The 24,371-nt window shown below is 47.1% G+C and overlaps 1 protein-coding gene across 1 annotated transcript in view; it reads left to right on the forward strand.

Annotated features, from left to right (window-relative positions):
• The first annotated feature begins 907 nt into the window (after positions 1-907).
• Positions 908-24,371, forward strand: part of LOC121278390 (coiled-coil domain-containing protein 177) — a 29,911-nt gene continuing 6,447 nt past the window's right edge. The window contains exons 1-2 of the mRNA XM_041188764.1: positions 908-1,449; positions 14,578-15,157. Of these exons, the coding sequence (XP_041044698.1) occupies positions 1,194-1,449; positions 14,578-15,157 (836 nt within the window). The 5' untranslated portion in view covers positions 908-1,193. The remainder of the gene's footprint in view (positions 1,450-14,577; positions 15,158-24,371) is intronic.

Raw genomic sequence — 24,371 nt, forward strand, 5'->3', positions numbered from 1 at the left:
CCTTGTCAGCAAATTTGATAACAAAGTCAGGGTTGGACTTAAGAGAACGGAGTGTAGTTCAGAAGGAGATAGGTTAGAGTGGGTGAGAGGAGCAGCCAAATTAAGATGCCAATGACAATGAAAAGATCAAGAGCATGTAAGAGGCCAGAGGGAGGAATCCATATGGAGGGAGAATACTGGATGTAGGTGAATGGATTATTGAACAGGGGGAAGGAACCCCACCCAAAGAAGTGAGCACGGAGACAAAGGCAAAAGGAGAGTTCAGCATCATGCCGAGCCTGAAATTCATTGAGGTGAGGGTGTATGGGGATGAAACTGAGTCTTTTGCTGAGTACTGAACATTCAGCATCAGAGAGGGGAAGGTCAGAGGGTATAGTGAACCCATGGCAAAGGCTGGGATTAGAAGAGGAGAGGGGGTCCAAGGGACTGGAAGGGGTGGAGGGTCCCGGCTGGACATTGGTAAGTGAATGAACAGCACTTCATCTGCCGATTGGGCACTTTATAGCCTTTTGGACTTAACACTGAGTTCAACAACCTCAGACCATGAACTCTACCCTCCATACTTACCCCTTCTAAAATCCATTTTATTTATTTATTCATACTTTTTAAACTTAATTTTAAGTTTATCCAAATTCCCCCACCCAACACAAACACACCGGGCCTTCAGTCGCTTGTTTCTATGTGGTGCTTTCACAGATTGCTGACCATGAACACATGCTGCTAGTTTGCCATTATGACACTATCAGCACCCTCTTTACTCTTCACCACTAGCATTAACACTCCCTTTGCCTGGCGTCCATGACATCTTTGTCAAACCCTCCGAGTCGCAGGGTGGCGCTGTGAAGCCAACGTTAAAGCGTTGCCACTCTTGCCCCTCCCTCAGCTCCTTTGTTTAAAAAACCTCATCTCCAATGGTCACCAGAAAGCGTCGCCGAGAGCGTCACCGGCGGCATTTAAACTGGGGGAAAATAACATCAAGATTTAAAAGATCTAAAATTAGTAAATGTATCCGAGTATTTGAATACGAGTTGCTGGATCTATGTGCATCGTGGCAGCGGCAGTGGACACGGACAGTCGGGACCGTTGCGCCGTTTATTTCATGATTTAATATTCAATCGATATCTTGTTTCGCGCTCCCCCGGATGTGATTTGATGGTGTTTTCTTTCCCCCCACCTCCCCCAATGTGTCGGCGATGTCCCAGTCGCCCTGCTCAGTGATCCCTCACCTGGACCTGTATAATTTCCAGTGCCCGGAGGCCGAGCTGCGCAGCCGCTATGTGCTGACCAGCCCGCGCTCGCTAGAGGCGTGCGCGCGCCGCCACCTGCAGCCCGTCCAACTGCTGCAACGGTCAGTGCGCGAACTGGCCCGGGAGAGGCCGCTAGAACCACTCCGCCAGCTCGAGCAGCGCTACCAGGAGGAGGAGAGGGAACGGAGAAGGAGACTGAGAGGTGCGTGAGGGGGGGCGGGGAGAGATGCGTGGGGGGGGCGGGGCGAGGTGCGTGGGGGGGGCGGGGCGAGGTGCGTGGGGGGGCGGGGCGAGGTGCGTGGGGGGGGCGGGGCGAGGTGCGTGGGGGGGGCGAGGTGCGTGGGGGGGGCGAGGTGCGTGGGGGGGCGGGGGGCGAGGTGCGTGGGGGGGCGGGGGGCGAGGTGCGTGGGGGGGCGAGGTGCGTGGGGGGGCGGGGGGCGAGGTGCGTGGGGGGGCGAGGTGCGTGGGGGGGGCGGGGGGCGAGGTGCGTGGGGGGGCGAGGTGCGTGGGGGGGGCGGGGGGCGGGGGGCGAGGTGCGTGGGGGGGCGGGGTGTGGGGGCTGGGTGGGGGCGGGGCGGGCAGGGAGCGTGGGGTTGGGCGGGCGGGGAACACGGGGTTGGGGGCGGGGCGGGGAGCACGAGGTGGGGGGGTGGGGCGGGGAGCGCGGGGTTGGGTGGGGGCGGGTAGCGCAGGATGGGGGGCTGGGCAGGGGGCGGGGGGTGGGGACCGCAGGGTTGGGGGGGGCGGGACGGGGAGCACGAGGTGGGGGGGCGGGGAGCATGGGGGAGCATGGGGCGGGGAGCTTGAGGGGCGGGGAGTGTGGGATGGTGGGGCGGGGAACGTGGGGGTCGAGGAGCGTGGGGGTCGGGGAGCGTGGGAGGGTGGGGCATGGAACGTGTGGGGGGGCGAAGATCGTGGGGGGGGGAAGATCGTGGGGAGGGGTGAGCGGGGCAGGGAGCGTGGGGGGGTGGGGAGCGTGAGGTCCGGGAATGGGGACGGGGCTGGGGTATGGGGGCGGGGAGCACAGGAGCATGGGGGGTTGCTGGTTGGGAGGAGTGGGGAATGGGGGTGAAGGAGTGGGGGAAAGGAGGGACGGGGAATGGGGAGAAGGCGGGGCAGCGTGGGGAGAAGTGCAGAGAAAGGGTTCGGGGGAATAAGGGGAGGGTTGGGGGACAGTTGGAGAATTGGGGGGGTGTGGTGGTGAGGTACAGGGAGAGGAGGGAGAATGGAGGGTGTGGAGAATGCAGGCGGGGTAGAAGTGTGGGGAGAATCGGGGGCGGTGGGGGGGAATGGGGATTGGGGCGGGGCAGTGGGGAGAATGGGGGCGGGCGGGGTGGGGAGAATGGGGGAGGGGCGGGGCGTTGGGGAGAATGGGGGGCATGTGAGTGGGGAGAAGGGGGGAGTCGTGTCGGGTTGGGAGGAGTGGGGAGAATGGGGGGCATGGTTGTACGGAGAATGGGGCCGGGGCAATGAGGGGCAGGGTGAGTAGGGAGAATGGGGGATCAGAGGCAGTCGGGAGAATGGGAGGCGGAGGGAGTGGGGAGAATGAGAGGCGGGGCCATGGGGGGAATTGGGTCGGGGAGGTGGGGAGAATGCAGGCGGGGTGAGGGGTGCGGGGAGAATGGGGTGCGGTGGGTTGGGCGGAGTGAGGAGAATGGGAAGCAGTTGGAGAATGGGGGTGTGGCAGTGAGGGGCGGGGCAAGTAGGGAGAAAGGGGGGCAGGGGAAGTGGGGAGAATGGAGGGTGGGGAGAATGCGGGCGGGGTGGGGGTGCAGGGAGAATGGGGGGCGGTGGGGTGAATGGTGGGGGCAGGTGGGAGAGGGGAGAATGTGAGGGTTGGGAGAGGGGAGAATGGGGAGTGTGGGAGAAGGGAGAATGGGGGTTTGGGAGAGGGGAGAATGGTGGGGGCGGGGCGGTGGGGAGAATGGGGGTGGGGAGAAGGTGGGGCAGGTTGGGGTGAGAGCGGAGAAGGGTGGGGCAGGGGAATGGGGGTGGGGCGGGGGGAATGGGGAGGACTGGGGCAATGGGAGGTGGGGTGGGCGGCAGTTGGAGAATGGGGGAAGTGGGGGATGGGGTGATGAGAGGTTGGGCAGGGGGAATGAGAGTTGGGGGAGGGAGAATGTGGGGTGGGGGAGTGGGGAGAATGGGGGGCATGGTGGTGGGGAGAATGGGGGCGGGGCGATGAGGGCAGGGTGAGTGGGGAGAATGGGGGGTAGGGGGTGTGGGGAGAATGGGGGGCATGGTGGTGGGGAGAATGGGGGCGGGGCGATGAGGGCAGGGTGAGTGGGGAGAATGGGGGGTAGGGGGTGTCGGGAGAATGGGGGGCAGGGGGAGTGGGGAGAATGGGGTCGGGGGAGTGGGGAGAATGCAGACGGGGTGGGGGCCAGGGAGATTGAGGCTTGGGGAGAATGGGGTGCGGTGGGGTGGGGGAGTGGGGAGAACGGGAGGCGTGGGAGTGGAGAGAATGGGAGGCAGAGGGAGTGGGGAGAATGGGGTTGGGGGAGTGGGGAAAGTGGGGGGTGGGGAGAATGCAGGCGGGGTGGGGGGCGAGGAGAATGTGGGCAGGGTGGTGGGTGCAGGGAGAGTGGGGTGGGGGGAGTGGGGAGAATGGGAGGCAGTGGGGAGAATTGGGGGTTGGGGGAAGTGGGACGAATGGGGGTCGATGGGAGTGGAGAGAATGGGGGATGGGAAGAATGGGGGCGGGGCAGTGGGGAGAAGGGGAATTGGGGGTCAGAGGAGCAGGGAGAATGGGGGGTAGCGGGGAGGATTCGGGTGGCAGTGTGGGGAGGATAGGGGTCCGTGATGCGGAGGATAGGGGCAGGGGAGCACAGAGGATGGGAGGGCGGTGCGGGGGAGTGGGGTGTTTTGGGGCTGTGGAGCGGGGAGGATCGGGTGAACGGGGAGAATGGGAGGGCAGGGGGCCAGGTGAGCGGGGAGAATGGGGGGCAGGGGAGCGGGGAGGATGGTGGGGCTGTGCGGGGGAGCGGAGTGCCTGGGGGCAGAGTTGGCACGGGGAGGATGGAGGGGGGGGTAGCGGGGAGGAGATGGAGCGGAGAAACAGGGAGAATGAGGGGCGGGGCAGCATGGGCGATGGGGCTGGGCAGAGGAACGGAGTGCATGGGGGGAGGAGAATGCATGGGGGCGGGTCGGGGGAGTGGGGAGGGATGAGGGAACGGGACAGGGACGATGAGGGTGGAGGAGGAGGGAGAATGGGGGGCGGGGTGGGGTGCTGGGAGGGCGGGGAAGTGGGGAGGTTGGGGGGAACGGGGAGGATGTGGGGGGACAAGGGAGAATGGGAGCACCGGGAAGTGGGGAAAATGGAGCGGGGGAAATGTGGGGAGGGCCGGGAGGAATGGGGAGTGGGTGGGAATGTGCACGGGCGGGGGAGAATGGGAGTGGAATGGGGAGTGGGGGGGGCAGGGAGGAATAGGGAGTGAGGGGAATGGGGCAGGGAGAACTGGGGAGTGGGGAGAATGGGGCAGCAGGGAGGAATGGTGAGTGGGGGGATTGTGGGGGGGTGGGGAGGAACGGGAAGTGGGGTGGATGGGGAGGAATGGGGAGTGGGGGGAATGTAGGGGGTTGGGGGGGAATGGGGTGTGAGTGCAATGGGGCGGGAAGGAATGTTGAGTGGGGGGAATGTAGGGGGGTGGGGAGGAATGGGGAGTGGGGGAGTAGAGGTGTGGGGGAAAGGGGAGTGGGGCGGGATGGAGCTGGCAGGGGTGTGTGGGCCGGTGGAGGGAGGGGGTGCAGTTGGGGCTGGTGAGTGAAAGGGGGGTTGCAGGGGGAAGAGGGAGCGTTGGGGGAGGAAGGTTGGTGGAGGGTGGGGGAGTGTTGGGGACAGAAGGTTGTTGGGGGGTGGAGAGCGCGGTGGAGGGGGAGTGTGGTGGGCGGTCCAAGGGATGTTGGAAGGGGAGTGTGGGGCACGGAGAGTAAGGAGGTGGAGGAGTGCGGGTGGGTTGGGGAGGGGTAGTGCGGGTGGGTCAGGATTGGGAGTAGGGTGGTTGTCAGGAGGGGTGTTGGGGAGCGGGGGTGGGAAGGGGAAGAGAGGGGTGGGGAGTAATGAGGACTGGGGGAGGGGGGAGTGGAGGTTTTGAGTTGGTAATAGTGTAGCTTGGCCAACTCACGCCTCATACATTTTTTTTGTATTATGGCCCTATTTGCTGCTAGCCCTTGTTTCCTCTGCCTTCCACTTTTTCTAGTTTTCTGTCTTTCATTTCTCCCTTTGTTTCTCTCCCTTGTGTCTCCCTCTTTGAGAAACCATCTCCCCCAGCAGTATCCAAAACTGTTGGAGAGGGAGATGGACCCAGGGGACTCCTGCACTGCCTGCCTGCCTAGTGCTTTTACTCTGCCAGCTGTCACCCATTCCCTATCTGCCTATGCACTCTTTACCTGTAATGTGACCACCTCACTGTAAGTGCTGTCCATGAAGATCTCATCCTTGCGGATGCTCCACAGTGACTCCAGGCGCAGCTCCAGCTCCGAAACATGGATTTTGAGTAGCTGCAGCTGGAGACACTTAGTGCACACATGTTCTCCCTGGACACTGGAAATGCCCCTGACTTCCCATCATCACACAGGAGAAGAATTCCACTTGGCCAAGCTGCCCTGCCATGACTTACTCCCTTTACTTGTACTTCCTCTAGTTTAGAGGAAATGAGGAATAGTAGAAATAATTACCAGGTCCTACTTACCAAGGCTGCAGCTCTTCTTACTGAGGAAAGGTAGAAAATGAAAGATCACCTTACCTCTTCAGCAAACTCCCTCTCTCACCAAGCTCCAACTGAAGCACTCTAATGCAACCCAAAGCAGCACTCCCATGCAGACAAAATCAGCACTGTAGATGGCTTGCTGTCTGAACCTAGCTTCTGAAAACCTGTTTATGTCAGTTCACTAATTTACTAGCTGCAGCTGCAAACAGAGTCAGTATAACCCCTGTTTTAAAGCTGGACTAAAACTCACCTCCTCTCAACCCAAAGAGAAACTTTTAGTTAGTTGCTAAATCAAAGAAAGATTAGACATTAGATAGAAATTAACCCTCAAAAGTCCCACCAAACTCTAACTGAAGCACTTTAATGCAGGCCAAAGCAGCACTCCAGTGCAGACAAATGACACTTTCTGTTGACTCCTGACTGGCCCTCTGTGTCAATTACTGATAGACCTGTCTCATTATAGCTTTTTCTGTTATTTCATTATATTTTATGACTTTCTACCGAAATAACGGGGGTATTAAGTTAGTTTTGGTGTCTGCATATTTGACTTAAGTGAACATGTGCTGTCTAGCTCTAATGATTAACATTTTGCACTCAATGTTCCTAATGTCTAGTTTATATATAGTTATCAATATCTTATGCAGACAGATGCTTATCAGTATGTTTTGGTTGAGAGAACTGCTTTGTCATTATATGTTTTTGTCATATCTGCCAGTACTCAGTATAATTAAAAGTAGTAAATGAGTACAGAGTTGTGCACAGTCTGACAGAAATTACATAAAGTCTATATGAAATACACATAAAATCAGTGCATAAAGGTGATTGGTTAAGGTAACACAGTTCACTTAAAAATATAACATGACAAATTGAACTAACACATATATTCCTAAGTAATAAAAGTCAGGAGAGCTACTTAAAAACTTAACTCTAAGCTTACAGAACCAAAGAACCACATATTGTGAAGGGAAGTGACAACTTCTTCTCTTAAAACATCACAAGTTAAACTACACTAATCTAAGACATAAGACTGAATGTTTAACACCTGTTTTTCTTTATGCAATAGGCCTTTTGAATCTTGGGGAATACAAATTGATAAATTTTAATTGCTAGGGAGCTTAATGGTTCCAGACCAGAACTATTCAACCTTGATGTTCTTGCACCATTGCCTTGGGGCCATACGGTGTTACTCATTTGTCGAGTGTGGATATGACTGCTAACAAAGACCTAGCCATGGGATATACTTGTGTCCTGCATTGACTACAATTCAGCAGAATATCATATTCTGTTAAGCTTTGCAGTCCTGCCACATCCAATCATGAATGGTGGTTGACAGTTGAACTACTCACTGGAGGAAGAGGCTCCATAAACATCCTCAATGATGGAGGAGCCCAGCACATCATTGCATAAGATAAGGGTGAAGCATCTGCTACCATCTTCAGCCAAAAGTGCTGAGTGGATGATCCATCTCGGCTTCCTCCAGAAGGCCCTTGCATCACTGGGAAGAGTGTCCTGCAAGTGAGCATTGCTGTGAAGCAGTCTGGGAAGAGTTTTCTGCAGTCAGCATCACTGTGAAGCAGTCTTGGAAGAGTGTCCTGCGGTCAGCGTCACGGTGAAGTAGTCTGGGAAGAGTGTCCTGCAGTCAGTTCTTGTTGAAAATCACAAGGGTGACATCACAAGACAGTGCAAAAGAGCGGCGGAGAGATCAGAACCAGCGGAAGTGCGGGGAAGCTTCAAAAAGTGATGTCAGCACAAAGGTGAGAGCTGATTGGTGAGTAGTGGGTAAGTGTTTTTTTCCATTTTTTTCTCCAGTTTAAAATAGATTAAGCTAAGGAAAAGTTAAGGGTTCTAGTTTTTATTTAAAGTACATAAATAATTTAACTTTTTTAACTATATTTAACTTAAAGTCAGGGTTTTTTTCAACTAGAGGCATGGCAGGGCAGCTCAGTCCTGTGTTATGTACTGCCTGCAACATGTGGGAAGCCCTAGACGCTCCTTGTGCTCTGACCAACCACGTGTGCAGGAAGTGCCACCAGCTGCAGCTACTTGAGCTCAGAGTTTCGGGGCTCAAGCAGCAGCTGGAGGCCCTGAGGTGCATCCATGAGGTGGAGAGTTTTTTGGTTAGCACATTTTTAGACGGAAGTGCAGACAGAGAGGGAATGGGTGACCATCAGTCAGAAGAAAGGTGTCAGGCAGGTAGGCAGGAAATTCCCAGGGTGCATGCTGCTCGAGAACCGTTTCTGTGTTGGAAAACAGTGAGAGTGACAGTTCCTTTGGGGAGTGCAGCCACGCTCATGGCACTGAGTGGCTCAGCTGCACAGGGGGAGAGGAAAAAGAGGGGAAGAGCAATAGTGGTAGGAGACTCGATAGTAAGGGGAACAGACAGGTGTTTCTGCAGCCGTAGACGTGACTCCAGGATGGTTTGTTGCCTCCCTGGTGCCAGGGTCAAGGAAGTCACTGAACGGCTGCAGGTCATTCTAAAAGAGGAGGGCAAACAGACAGAGATTATGGTACACATTGGTACCAACAACATAGGTAGAAAGAGGGATGAGGTCCTGCAAGCAGAATTTAGGGAACTAGGAAAAAGATTAAAAAACAGGACCTCAAAGGTAATAATCTCTGGATTACTTCAGGTGCCACGTGCTACTGAGTTTAAAATAGGAGGTTAGCCCGAATGAATGTGTGGCTGGAGAGATGGTGCAGGAGGGAGGGCTTTAGATTTCTGGGACATTGGGGCCATTTCTGGGGATGGTGGGACATGTACAAGGCGGATGGGTTGCACCTGAACTGGAATGGGACCAACATCCTTGCAGGGAGGTTTGCTCGTGCTGTTGGGGAGGGTTTAAACTAACTTGGTAGGGGGGATGGGATCCTGAGAGGAGGTTCAGCAGTGGATGATGCACAGCCAAAATTTGAAGAGAGAGTAAGTGAGTCTGGAAGGCATGGAAATTGTAGGGCCAGTTAAGGCACAAGGGAGCTTGGCAAGGTTGGATGGTATTTATTTTAATGCAAGGAGTCTGACAAATAAGGCAGATGAGTTAAGGGCACAAATTAACACGTGGAAATATGATGTCATTGCTGTCACAGAGACGTGGTTGAGAGAGGGGCAGGATTGGCAGTTCAATATTCCAGGATATAGGGTCTTTAGGCAAGACAGGGAAGGAGGTAAAAGAGGAGGGGGTATTGCAATATTGATCAAGGAATCAATTACAGCAGTAAGGAGGGATGACATCTTAGAAGGCTCCTCAAATGAAGCCATAAGGGTAGAACTGAAAAACAAAAAAAGAGCAATCACATTGCTGGGAGTATACTATAGGCCCCAAACAGTCAGAGAGAAATAGTAGAGCAGATATGTAGGCAAATTTCCGAGAAGTGTAAAAATAATAGGGTAGTAATAGTGGGAGATTTCAACTTCCCCAACATTAACTGGGTTAATTATAGTGTGGTAGGTTTAGAGGGAGTGGAATTCTTAAAATGCATCCAGGAAAGCTTTTTAAGCCAGTACATAGAAGGTCCTACAAGAGAGAGGACGGTCCTGGACTTAACTTTAGGGAATGAAGCCGGGCAATTGGTAGAGGTATCAGTGGGGGAGCATTTTGCAGATAGTGATCATAACTCCGTCAGATTCAAGATTGTTATGGAAAAGGACAAGAATGGGCCAGAAATCAGAGTTCTAAATTGGAGGGGGAAGGCTGATTTTAATAAGACCAGATATGATTTGGCCAGAGTGAACTGGAAGCAGCTACTTTTAGGTAAATCTGCATCAGAGCAGTGGGACTCATTCAAGAAGGAAATAGGGAGAGTACAGGGCTAACATATTCCAGTAAAGACAAAGGGTGGGACCAACAAATCCAGGGAACTCTGGATGTCGAGGAAATACAGGATCGGATAAAGAGAAAAAGAGAGGCTTATGGCAGATACCGAGGGCTCAAAACAGTGGAAGCCCTAGAGGAGTATAGAATCTGTAGGGGGGATCTTAGAAAGGAAATTAGGATAGCACAAAGGGGGCATGAAAAATCATTGGCAGGTAAAATAAAGGAAAGTTCAAACTTATTTTACAAGTACATTAAGAGTAAAAGGATAACTAGGGAAAGACCATTAAGGACCATAGTGGTAATTTGTGGAGCCGGAAGACGTAGGTAGGGTTCTAAATGAATACTTTGTGTCGGTGTTCACAAGTGAGAGGGACGATGTAGGTATGGAAATCAGGCAGAAGGACTATGATATAATTAAAGAAATTAGCATAGAAAGGGAGGAGGTTCTAAGTGGTCTGGCAGGTTTAAAAGTAGCTAAATCTCCAGGCCCGGATGAAATGTATCCCAGGCTGTTGAGTGAGGCAAGGGAGGAGATATCAGGGGCATTGGCAATAATTTTCTATGCCTCTCTGGCCACAGGAGAGGTGCCAGAGGATTGGAGGACAGCCAATGTGGTACCGTTATTGAAGAAGGGAGGAAGGGATAAACCAGGGAATTACAGGCCAATCAGTCTAACCTTAATGGTGAGGAAACAATTGGAAGCAATTCTGAGGGACAGAATTAATCTACACTTGGAGAAGCAGGGATTAATCAAGGACAGTCAGCGTGGTTTTGTTAAGGGGAGGTCATGTCTGACCAATCTGATTGAATTTTTCGAAAATGTGACCAGATGTGTAGATGAGGGCAATACAATTGATGTAGTCGACTTGGACTTCAGCAAGGCTTTTGATAAAGTCCCGCATGGGAGACTGACAACGAAGGTAAGAGCCCATGGAATCCAAGGCAATTTGGCAAATTGGATCCAGAATTGGCTGAGTGGCAGAAAGCAGAGGGTGATGGTTGAGGGTTGTTTTTGTGACTGGATGCCTGTGTCCTGTGGGGTTCCACAGGGATTGGTGTTGGGTCCCTTGCTGTTTGTGGTATATATAAACAATTTAGATTTGAATGTAGGAGGGTTGATCAGTAAGTTCATGGATGACACAAAAATTGGTGAGGTGGTAACTAGTGAGGAGGATAGCCTTTGATTACAGGAGGATGTAGAAGGGCTGGTCAGATGGGCTGATCAGTGGCAAATGGAATTTAATCCGAATAATTGTGAGGTGATGCACTTGGATAGGACAAACAAGGCACGGGAATACACGATGAATGGTAGGACCCTGGGAAGTACCGAGGATCAGAAGGACCTTGGTGTGTATGTCCACCGGTCCCTTAAAGTAGCGGGAAAGGTAGGTAAGGTGGTTAAGAAGGCGTATGGGATACTTGCCTTTGTTAGCCGAAGCATAGAATATAAGAGCAGGGAGGATATGCTGGAACTGTATAAAACGCTGATTAGGCCACAGCTGGAGTATTGTGTGCAGTTCCGGAATCTGCATTATAGGAAGGATGTGATTGCACTAGGGAGAGTGCAGAGGAGATTTAGCAGGATGTTGCCTGGGCTGGAGAGTTTTAGTTATGAGGAGAGATGGGATAGACTGGGGTTATTTTCCCTGGAGCAGAGGAGATTGAGGGGGAACATGATTGAGGTGTATAAAATTAGGAGGAGCATAGATAGGGTAGACAGGAAGGAACTTTTCTCCTTGGTGGGAGGATCAATAACCAGGGGGCATAGATTTAAGGTAAGGGGCAAGAGGTTTAGAGGGGATGTGAGGAAGAATTTTTTCACCCAGAGGGTGGTGGGAATCTGGAACTCACTGCCTGAAAGGGTGGTAGAGGCAGAAACCCTCATAACATTTAAGAATTATTTGGATGTGTACTTGCAACGCCATGGCATACAAGGCTATGGACCTCATGCTGGAAAATAGGATTAGAATAGTTAGGTACTTGGTTGACCGGCGCAGACTCGATAGGCCAAAGGACCTTTTTCTGTGCTGTAGACCTCTTTGGCTCTATGACTCTAAAGCTGCAGCACAGACATGATGGGCTGAATAGTCTCCTTTGCTGTATTCTTCTATATTTCCTCCAGTCTGTGAACTCATGTATTAATATTTCAACAAAGAATTGTCTAGCCACTATGCGGAATTGAATCCATTTATGTGTACAGGCAGAAGAGTTAACTACAATGTCTAAAACAAAAACAAAAACAGAATTACCTGGAAAAACTCAGCAGGTCTGGCAGCATCGGCGGAGAAGAAAAGAGTTGACATTTCGAGTCCTCATGACCCTTCGACAGAACTTGAGTTCGAGTCCAAGAAAGAGTTGAAATATAAGCTGGTTTAAGGTGTGTGTGGGGGGCGGAGAGAGAGAGAGAGAGAGAGAGAGACAAGTGGAGGGGGTGTGGTTGTAGGGACAAACAAACAGTGGTAGAAGCAGATCATCAAAAGATGTCAACAACAATAGTACAAAAGAACACATAGGTGTTAAAGTTAAAGTTGGTGATATTATCTAAACAAATGTGCTAATTAAGAATGGATGGTAGGGCACTCAAGGTATAGCTCTAGTGGGGGTGGTTTTTTTTTTAAATAATGGAAATAGGTGGGAAAAGGAAAATCTTTATAATTTATTGGAAAAAAAAAGGAAGGGGGAAACAGAAAGGGGGTGGGATGGGGGAGGGAGCTCACGACCTAAAGTTGTTGAATTCAATATTCAGTCCAGAAGGCTGTAAAGTGCCTAGTCGGAAGATGAGGTGTTGTTCCTCCAGTTTGCGTTGGGCTTCACTGGAACAATGCAGCAAGCCAAGGACAGACATGTAGGCAAGAGAGCAGGGTGGAGTGTTAAAATGGCAAGCGACAGGGAGGTTTGGGTCATTCTTGCAGACAGACCGCAGGTGTTCTGCAAAGCGGTCACCCAGTTTACGTTTGGTCTCTCCAATGTAGAGGAGACCACAGTTTTTCCAGGTAATTCTGTTTTTGTTTTTGTTTTGGATTTCCAGCATCCGCAGTTTTTTTGTTTTTATAACTACAATGTCTAGTTGTCTGACATTGAAATTTTCATGCAGCTGGATCCATCTGTGTTTTTGTAACAGAAATAAAGGAACTTTCTCAACTACAACTAGCTAAGCCCATTGTTTTAAAATTCTATATCTATTTAAAATTGTATAAAATTAATTCAAAAATATTTTCTGATGGTAGTAGAGTCAGCCTAACTAGGAAAATATTGTTTTTCTGCTTCAAAGTCTTGTACTTTGAAGTCTCAGCTTTGGCTTAGTTCAGTGATCTTCACTATTTTTCAAGCAAGGGCCACTTTAGCAAAAAGAACCTGCAATGTGAGAGCCACATCAACTACTTTACTAAATAATCATTGCTTACTACTCCATCATGGTGTAATGTTACAGAGCGACGCATGTATCTGAAACAAATTCATGTACTTTAAATAAATACATGCGTATTTATTTTTAAGTCGTGGTTGTGTTCCTGAAACCATGACTTTGTGAAACAATTTTAAGTGAGTCATTGGTTCTCTCAGGGTTCATTGTTAAAACTGTAGTTATGTTCTATAGGAACTTTCTTACCAGAAAAAACAAATATTAAAACATTATATCATCTGAGTTGCAATATTCTACATTGCTAAATTCCTACATTGGTAAATGAAATATCTTTTAAAATAAATTAAGTTTAAAGATGTAAAGAAAAATGTAACTTCGTACTTGTCACCTCCTGTCTGCCACCAATCCTGCTTCCTGAACCTCTTGGTCCCTGATCCTCCTGGTCGCTGCAGATCCTCCTCCTCCCCAACCCTCAGCATTGTGGTCTTTCCCCCTACTTTGACCTTTGAAGTGCAGCCTCTTTGCCTTCTCTGACCCACCCTCTCACAGAACCTCCCACTCCCTGACTCACCCTCTCGCCCCTTCCCTCTCCTGGACATGCGTTCTTGTTCAAGATCCTGCCGCAACTCAGAGGTTGGGGAGTGGCAAGAGGCTGCTCCAAAGCGGCACCAGGCCAGTCACATTGGAAACGACATTAAAACAAATCTCATGACGCTGAAAGAGATTACAGGAAAGGGAGATTCGGGAAGCTGCACTTGGTGAGGATTGGAGCCACCACTGGCTCGCAGGCCTTGCAACAAAGAACAATAGGTTAGTTGATAGCGCTCTTGCCTCTGAGTCAGAAAAGCCTGAGTTCAAGTCCCACTCCAAAGATTTGAATACATAATCTAGTGTAACACATCAGTGTAGTTCTGAGGGAGTGCAGCATAGTAGGAGGTGCCATCTTTCAGCTGAGACGTTAATCCAGATCCCGTTAGTCCTCTCAGGTGAATGTAAAGAAAAATCCCATGGCCCTGCTTAAAGAAGGGCAGGGGAAATCTCCCTGGTCTCCTGGCTAATATTTATTCCTCAAATAATATTATTAAAACAGATGATCTAGTCATTTACCTCATTATTGTTTGTGGGACCTTGCCATACCTAAATTGGCTGCTGTATTTTCCTATATAATAGTGACTACACTTCACAAGTGGCTGTAAAACAATTAGCAATATCCTAACTTGGTAAAAGGTACTTATATAAATGCAAGTTCTTTTTCTCTTCTTTTGCCCTCTTCAGTTCTTCTTTTGCTGAATTGATCCTGGGGAGACTATTTTTTTCCAATACATGGAACAAAAATTGCTTTGATCATGAAACCTGGGTTACATGTTTTTGGCCTGCCCATCTATTTAATTTTATAATAAGTGGCTGCAAGCTGACTTTAGTACATAGTTTTATTGTTAAATTTACAGAGTGCAGAGAAGAGAGACAGCGCATCATAGAGGAAGAAAAAGCCAGAAGAACACCCATACCAACTTTTGTGAAATTTTCTGCTCAGAGATCTACAAATGAATCTGGTTTCCCCAACAGTCATGTTCTGGATGCTCTCCATGAAGATCAAAGCTCTTCAAAAGCCCTTCCATCAGATGACAAGAACACACCATCTAGTTGGGCTATTTCAAGAGAAGAAAGTAAAAGACCAGCGGACATTTGGGCTTCTGTGCAGCAAAAGAGGAAGAATTCAGAGGACACCAGTGTGAGTGGGTATTTTCGGAAGAACACCAGTCTGGGTGATCTAAGGCAGTCCCCTGCTACAGCAAAGAAACTGGACAAGCTGGTCAGTGAGATCCGAAGGGAAACCAATGTGATCATTCCTGAACGTGATCGGAAGATTGCAGCATTAATGCTGGTTAAACATCAGGAAGAACAGGAGAGGCTGGAACAGTGTCTCAAAGCCCAGCAGTTCTGGGATAAACTGAAGAGGGCAGAAAGATTAGCACAAATGAAGCAGGAGGCTGAAAGGCAAAAGGGCTTAATCAAGAGTATTGGCAGGTAACTACATTAAACATTATATTGTATTTTTGTTATGAGGCTTGTTTAGCCTATTGGCACCATACATAGCTGCTTTAATGTATGCCTCTGTGATTCTTCTGTGATGCTCTTAATTAAGGTATGTGATTTATTATCACTAAGCAACTCAAACTCTCATTCTCCCTACTTCTAGGATTTCTTATGCAAAATTCCAGTCCATGGGCAAAAAATTGTTCCACGCACAATAAATATAGAAAATCATGAGATGTGCACCATGTCAAATCAATTGTCCTATATTTAAATTATCACCACAAATTATTCCCTCTCCCTCATCTACCTCCCTCAGAGGGAGATGTCTCGAGTACAGAGCTTCCCAAACTATTTTCCAATGTGACCCCATTTTAGCATTTGAAAATTAATATGATTTCAGATGCTAACAAAAACAAAACCACAATAAAGCAGCTTAGTAACATTCAGTATATAATTATTAGGGTTTGCGTATTATAGATCAATATATAATCCACGAAATAAGTATGAAAATCTGTGTTTTAAAGTATTTTGTAAAAATGTCATTATGTAAGTTTCAGTCAAGCTCTCTATACCCCTGGTGATAGAAAGTTCAGTGAAAGCCCTCACTTTCTGCTTCCTGGCCCAGGATAACCGCACATGCGCTGTGCTGCGCCTTACCCCCTATAAAAATGGCAGCTGCACATGCGCCCTGCTACACATGTGCCGTGCTGCACATTACCCATTATAAAATGGCAGCTGCACATGCGCCATGCTGCACATTACCCCCTATAAAAATGGCAGCTGCACATCTGCTGTGCTGCATATTAAACCTTGGAACCATAGAAAAGTTACAGCACAGAAGGAGGCCATTCAGCCCATCTTGTCCATGCCAGCCCGAGGACACCCAGGTGCCCTTTCTAATCCCACCTTCCTGCACCCGGCCCATAGCCTGGCAGCTAACAGCACTTAAGGTGCAGATCCAGGTACTTTTTAAAAGAGTTTAGAGTTTCTGCCTCTACCGCTATCTTGGGCAGCGAATTCCAGACACACACTACCTTCTGCATAAAAAAGTTCTTCCTCATGACCCCCTACACCTTCTGCCACTTCTCTTGAATCTATGTCCCCAGTTCTAGAATTCTCCACCAAGGGAAACAATTTTATCCTGTCCACTCTACCTATTCCCCTCATAATTTTGTACACCTCAATCAAGTCACCTCTCAGCCTTCTTTGTTCTAAGGAAAATAACCCCAACCTATCCAATCTCTCCTCGTAGCTACACTTTTCTAACCCTGGCAACGTTCTTGTAAACCTCCTCTGCACTCTCTCCAGAGCCATTACGTCCTTCCTGTAATGTGGTGACCAGAACTGCACACAATACTCCAGTTGTGGCCTCACCAGTGTTTTACACAATTCCAACATTATATCCTTACTTTTATATTCTATACCTCTGCCAATGAAGGAGAACATTCCATATGCCTTCTTTACAACCTTGTCTACTTGAACATATTGCCCTCTATAAAGATGCCAGCCGCACATGTACCCTGATGCACTTTGCTCCATATAAAGATGGCAGCAGTTAACCTTGGTCTGCCACTGGGAGAGGTCCTGCAGCTGCTGCCCTGCTTAGGGTTTTGTGGCCTACACAAGATGTTTATGGAACCTGTCTGCCCACCCACCAGCTCCATCACTCTCCTCCACCACATGTCTGAGAGTGACTGAGAGAGGAGCAGTGCAAGGCAGGGCTGGCCGTCTCCTTTCAGTGCAGAATGCAGTTTCCAAGGAGTGGAAGCTTGTGACCCCACTCACTGCTTCGTGACAGTGTTGCAACTTACAGCTTGGGAAGCACTGCAATAGTACTTGGCACAAGCCAAGGTTTGAAGAAAGTTCGTGGATATGGTATGATAATTTTGCATGCTTACCATTATCTTATTGAAATTCCAAGGGTTTAGTAGCTGAAAATTTCAAAATTGTTACACTTTACTGAAATCTTTGTGACATTTTAGCTGTCCCTCTTCATTCATTGTCTACGAGTTTTGGGTTGAAAATGCTGACCAGTTGAATATAATTATGAAAGTCTATTTTTCTTTTTAATATGTTAAAGATTTTAAGTGATTGATTGGCCTTCAGACTGCCAGAAAGCTATGTTTTTTCAACACCGATTGGAAAATTTGAAGATATGCTACATTCAGGTTACCTGGCTTGGCATTGCACAGATCAGTAACTGAATAGAGTGGCAATCAGAGAAAGGTCAGAAAACTGAATTATGTGAAAAGACTTAGAAAACGTTTGAATCATCAGCCTTGAAAGGAGGAAGATGAATGACTTTCTGATGAAAGGTCATTGACCTGAAACATTAACCGTACCTTTCTCTGTCCACAGTTGCTGCCTGATTGTGATGCAGCATTTTCTGTTTTAATTTTAAATGAGTGGGAATTTTACAGATGTAAACTAACTAGATATCCTTTTGATCAAGTTAAAGCATGGCTGTTGGATAAAGGGAGTTGGAAACAAACTTGGGAAAAGGCAAGGCTGGAAAGCGTTTTACACAGTAATAATTACTTGGAATAGTCTTCTGGGTAGGATAGCAGAAGCAAGAGTCTGGAGTCATGCAAGAGAGGGTTAAATTCAGTGTTGGGGAGAAGAATTGTAGGTTCTGTGATAGAATGAGCTGATTGAATGGCTTCTCATCCAGACTTGCCTTTGTGAACCCATGTACTTTCACTTCATGGTATTGACTGTTGTTGCAGTGAATACTTTCAAGTCCCCTCCATAGCCTTGCCCCTCCCTATCTCTATAATCTCCTCCAGTCCCACAACCTTTCTAGATATCTGTGGCCCTCTAATTATGGCCACTTGAGCGTTGCCGATTTTAATTTCTCCATCATTAGTGGCTGTGCCTTCAGTTGTCAAGGCCCTAAGCTCTGAAATTCCCTCTATAACCCTCTCTGCCTCTATCTCTTCAAGATGCTCCTTAAAACATAGACTAAGTTTTTGGCCATCTGTCCTAATATTGCCTTATGTGGCTCAGTGTCCAATTTTGCTTCATGATGCTCGTTGTGAAGTGTTTCGGATCATTTTTTACAGTTAAGCTGCACACACCAGATAATAATCCATTTGATTACATTGATACTATTCCTTTTATCCCAACAACCCTTACAGATGCAAAGCCCCATTGGAGATTTACCACTACCTCAACACCAAGGTTTCTTGCTTGGGTTAGCTCAGTTTCAAACAGTTTTCTTCTGTCAAACTGCTAACTGTTTACTAGATGCTTTTCTTCAGCTGGTATTTCTCCCTGAGACACCCAAAAACCTCGCACTATGAACTCACTATTATTTCAACTTCAGGGTAAATCCACAAGTTCCCTAAACTCATAAGAGAGACTTTAACCAGGTTTCTTTCAATAAACAAATTTATTATAAAATCAGTGTTGTTGAATAGAAAGGCAAAACTTATTAACATGTAGTTTGGAATATGAAAGTATACTAATTACTTTTTCGAGATACCCTAAGTCTCTCTCACACAGCCACAGACACACACATACACACACCAATAATAAAATAAAAATAAAGGAACTTTGTGAAAGGCTAAAAGTCAATGGTTCAAGGGAAAAGGAAAAATGGTTGAGTCCTTGAAATGGCATCCAGGTTATACGGTTGGTGCCTCAGCGCTGATCTGTGAAACAGTTGATGACTCTTGCACTGCTTGCTGGCGGGCTCCAGGAGCACCTGCAGGTACTCTATTCCAGCACATAGCAACTCAGGAACAGCTTATATTCACTTGCGAATGTGAACTGGCTCTGGATTGCAAAAAGGCTGCTGTCTTCCTTTCACAAGCAGTTGGACTTTTTCTCTTCTCAAAAGCAAAACCAATTTTTATACACAGTTTTTCCAGGTAAGGTTTTTTTCAGAGCCATAAACTACCATGTGACCCCTTTTGTACACAGTCCACCAGGGTCAAGAGGTTTCCAGCTTTTTAAAAGCTGTTTAAGGATGTAAAAGGATGCTTTTTTCCAGAAATAGCAGCCAGAGTCCTACATTAACCCTTTAAGAATGTTCTTAGTCCTTGAAGATGAACCATTTGCTGTGATTAAAGTGTTTGTGACAATGTATACAAACAGTGACACAGATTTCCCGGCACCCAGCTCACAAAAACCTCTAAATGAAACTAAAACCAGGTTTCACTTTTCTTAACACCCAAATACAAAATATAAATTAACCTTAAAGCTATACATTGTTCCAAACACAAGTTAAACCGAAGTCTCTCTAAGTTCTGCACATAGCAATAAATTCATCATCTGAGGCAATCTCAATATGGCAGCACCAAATATTAGCTCTATAAGTTTTGAGTAGCAACTAAAATTGACATCATGTGCATACCTTCTTTCAGCGTACAATAATTTACCATAAGGATTTAAGTGTACTTGTAAAAGGTTAATTATTTTGTAGCCTCTTAATAGTAATACTGTTAAGTACTGCATCATATTTATGAAATAAAATGTTAGAACTGCTTTTCAAGATGTTTTCCTCGATGCTACCCCCTTTTCTCCATAAAAGTGGTCTATTTTAGCTCAGCATTCGTTATGGCGTCTAGTCCCACTCCAGAGACTGACTTACGTATGAACATATGAACATACGGATTAGGAGCAGGATCTTGGTCCCTCGAGTCTGCTTCGCCATTCAATAAGATCATGGCTGATCTGAATGTAACCTCAACCTCACAATCCTGCCTACCCCGGATAACCTTTCGCTTGTTAATCAAGAATCTATTTAGCTCTGCCTTAAAAATATTCAAAGACTCTGCTTCCACTGCCTTTTGAGGAAGAGATTTCCGAAGACTTGCTACCCCCTGAGGGAGAAAATTTCTCCTCATCTCTGTCTCAAATGAGCGATGCCTTATTTTTAAACATAGAGACTAGGAGCAGGAATAGGCCATTCTGTCCTTCGAGCCTGCTCCACCATTCAGTATGATCATGGCTGATCTTCTATCTCAACGCCATATTCCCGCTTTCCCTGCATACCCCTTGATGCCCCTAATATCCAAAAATTTATCAATTTCTTTCTTGAATATACTCAGTGACCCTCCACAGCCTTCTGTGTCAGAGCATTCTACAGGTTGACCACCCTCTGAGTGAAGAAATCTTTCTTCATCTCAGTCCTAAACGGCCTCCCCTGTATGCTGAGACTGTGGCCCCTGGTTCTAGACTCCACAACCAGGGAAAACATCCTCCCTGCATCCAGTCTGTCTAGCCCTGTTAGAATTTTATACATTTCAATCAGACTCCCTCTCATTCTTCTAAACTCTAGTGAATACAGGCCCAGTCGATCCAATCTTTCCTCATAAGACAATCCTGACATCCCCGGTATCAGCCCTGTGAACGTTCGCTGCACTCCCTATCTGGCATATATATTCTTTCTTAGGTAGGGAGACCAAAACTGCATGCAATACTCCAGGTGTGGTCTCACCAAGGCCCTGCAGTAAGTCTTCTCTACTTCTGAACTCAAATCCTCTTGCAATGAAGGCCAACATACTATTTGCCTTCCTAGTTGCTTGTTGCACCTGCCTGTTTAGTTTCATTGACTGGTGTACAAGGACACCCAGATCCCTTTGTACATCCACACTTCCCAATATATCACCAGTTAAATATGGAAAGACCAGCTCACCAGTCTTGAACAACCCCCAGCGATGGAAATTCTACGGGATGAAAGCCTTCTCCCAGGAGCTAGTTGCAACTGGGCAACCTGGAAGTGCCTTAACTGACTTAGGACTGGTGTAGGTCGTTCAAGGGTGTCACTAAGCAAATGGGGATATACAACCAGCCCGACAACTTGTGAATGTGGAACTGAACCACAGACTATGCAACATCTCCTGCAATGCCTATCGCTAGAGGAACCCTGCACTGTTGCAGCTCTTGCCGAATTCAACAAGGCGCAAAAATGTGTCCAGTTCTGGCTGGGGCATGTATAGACTATCCGTGGACACGATAAGAAGAAGACCAGTTAAATAGTGCTCTGCCTTTCTGTTTTTCACACCAAAGCATATAACTTCACATTTATCCACGTTATACTGCATCTGCCATGTGTTTGCCCACACACACACAACTAGTCTAAATTGCCCTGAAGCCTCCTCGCATCCTCCTCACAACTCCCAACCCCATCCAGTTTTGTGTCATCAGCAAACTTGGAAATATTGCATTTGGTTCCCTCATCCAAGTCATTTATATATATCATGAATAGCTGGAGCCCAAGCACTGATCTCTGCTGTGCACCACTAGTGCCTACCACCTGGAAAAAGACCCATTTATTCCCACTCTCCGTTTGCGGTCTGTCAACCAATTCTTGATCCATGTCAGTTCATTACCCCCAATCTCATGTACTTTAATTTTGCCCACTAGCCTCTTATGTGGGACCTTATCAAAAGCCTTCTTAAAATCCAAATACACCATATCCACCGATTCTCCCTTATCTATTCTACGAATTACATCCACAAAAAACTCCAGTAGATAGTTAAGCATGATTTCCCTTTCAGAAATCCATGCTGACTTTGTCTAATCCTGTTAATGCTTTCCAAGTGTTCTGCTGCCACGTCTTTTATAATAAACTCTAGCATTTTCCCCACTACTGATAAGCTAACTGGTCTGTAATTTTCTGTTTTTTCTTTCCCCCCTTTTTAAATAGTGGGGTTGCATTTGCTACCCTCCAATCTGTAGGAATTGCTCCAGAGTCTGTAGAATTTTGGAAGATGACCACCAATGCATCCAATATTTCCAGGGACACTTCGTTTAGTACTCTGGGTTGTAGACTATCAGGCCCTGGGGATTTTTCAGCCTTTAACCCCATTAATTTCTCTAGCACCATTTTATTTTCGCATACTGATTTTCTTCAATTCCTTCCTCTCACTAGACCCTTGGCTCCCTAACATTTCTGGGAAATTATTTGTGTCCTCTTTTGTGAAGAAGGAACCAAAATATGTGTTCAACTCTTCTGCCATTTCTTTGTTCCCCATTATAACTTCCCCCGTTTCTGACTGTAAGGGACCTACATTCATCTTCACTAATCTTTTCCTCTTCACATGTTTATAGAAGCTTTTACAGTCAGTTTTTATGTTCCTTGCAAGGTTATTCTCATATTCCATTTTCCCCTTCTTGATCATCTTTTTGTCCATTTTTGCTGAATTCTAAGCTGCTCCCAATCCTCAGGCTTGCTGCTTTTTCTGGCAATTTTATATGTCCCCTCTTTGCATCTAATACTATTCCTAATTTCTTTTGTAAGCCATGGTTGAGCCACATTACCTGTATTATTTTTGCGCCAGAGAGGAATGAATAATTGTTGTAATTAATGCATACGCTCCTTAAATATTAGCCATTGCCTATCCACAGTCAACCCTTTCAGTAAGGTTCCCCAATCCATCATTGCCAACTCATGCCTCATACCCTCATAGTTCCCTTTATTTAGATTCAGGACCCTAGTTTCGATTTCAACTTCTCCACTCTCCATCTTAATGGACAGTTCTATCATTTTAAGGTCGCTCTTCCCCAAGGGACCCGCACGACAAGATTATTAATTAATCCTTTCTCATTGCACGATACCCAGTCTAGGATAGCCTACTCTCTAGTTGGTTCCTCAACATATTGGTCTAAAAAAACCATCACATACACACTCCAGGAAATTCTCCTCCACAGTTTTATTGCTAGTTTGGTTTGTCCAATCTATACGTCGATTTAAGTCATCCATGATTACAGTTGCACCCCTGTTGAATGCCTTCCATTACATTTCCATTACTGTTTGGGGGCCTATACAATCCCCATCAATGTTTTCTGCCCCTTGGTGTCTCTACCCAAACAGATTCCCTATCATGATTTTCTGAGCCAATATTCTTCCTCACTATTGCATTAACTTCCTCCTTTACTAACATTGCTACCCCACCTCCTTTCCCTATTTGTCTGTCCTTCCTAAATATTGAATACCCCGGGATGTTCAGTTCCTATCCTACCCTGCAGCATGTCTCCGTAATTACAACTATATCATGATCGTTTATACCTATTTGTGCTGTTAATTTATCTATCTTATTGTGAACGCATTAAGATACAAAATCTTTAGACTTCTCTTTTTAACCTTGTTAGTCATCTTGGCTTTATTTTGCACTATAACCCCATTTGTTTTACACCCTTGTTTTTTCTGCCTTCCACTTTTGCTTCTTACTTTTCTGTCTTTTGTTTCTATCCTTGTTTCCCCCTCCTCTGTCTCCCTGCTCAGGTTCCCATACCCCTGCCATTCACCCCTAGTTCTAGATTCTCCCACAAGAGAAAACATCCTCTCCACATCCACCCTCTCAAGACCCCTCGGGATCTTAAAGGTTTCAATCAAGTTGCCTCTTACTCTTCTAAATTCCAGTGGATACAAGTGTAACCTGTCCGACTTTTTCTCATAAGACAACCTGCCCATTCCTGGTATTAGTCTAGTAAACCTTCTCTGAACTGCTTCTAATGCATTTACATCTTTCCTTAAATAAGAAGGTCGGCGCTGTATACAATACTCCAGATGTGGTCTCACCAGTGCCCTATGTAACTGAATCATAACTTCCCTACTTTTGTAAGCAATTAATTATATTTATTGTAATCACAAGAAATGATAATTAGCTTTCCTAATTACTTACTGTACCTGCAAACTAGCCTTTTGTGATTCATGCACCAGAACACGAATATACATCTGAATCTCAGAGCTCTGCAATCTCTCACCATCTAGATAATATGCTTCTTTTTTATTCTTCCTACCAAAATTAACAATTTCACATTTGCCCTCATTATACTTCATTTTCCAGATCTTTTCCCACTCACTTAACCTATCAATATCTTTTTGTAGCCTCCTTATGTCCTCATCACAGCTTACTTTCTTACCTAATGTTACCTGTATCATCAGCAAATTTGGCAACCATCCCATCCATCCCTTCACCTAAGTCATTAATATAGTTCAGGTCCTAGCTCTGTTCCCTGTGGCACACCGCTCGTCACATTCTGCCAACCAGAGAAAGACCTGTCGGGGGGTCATGGGGACTTGGAGCGTCGGTTCTTTTCTTCTCCGCCGATGCTGCCGGACCTGCTGAGTTTTTCCAGGTGGTTCTGTTTTTGTTTTGGATTTCCAGCATCCACAGTTTTTTTGTTTTTATCTCTGTGTTTAATTGACTGCCACTGCTTTTCAAGAAATGCCTACCTCCTTGAAGAAGTTCTG

Source organism: Carcharodon carcharias, chromosome 5 (genome assembly GCF_017639515.1).
Source record: "Carcharodon carcharias isolate sCarCar2 chromosome 5, sCarCar2.pri, whole genome shotgun sequence".
Classification (NCBI taxonomy): Eukaryota; Metazoa; Chordata; class Chondrichthyes; order Lamniformes; family Lamnidae; genus Carcharodon; species Carcharodon carcharias.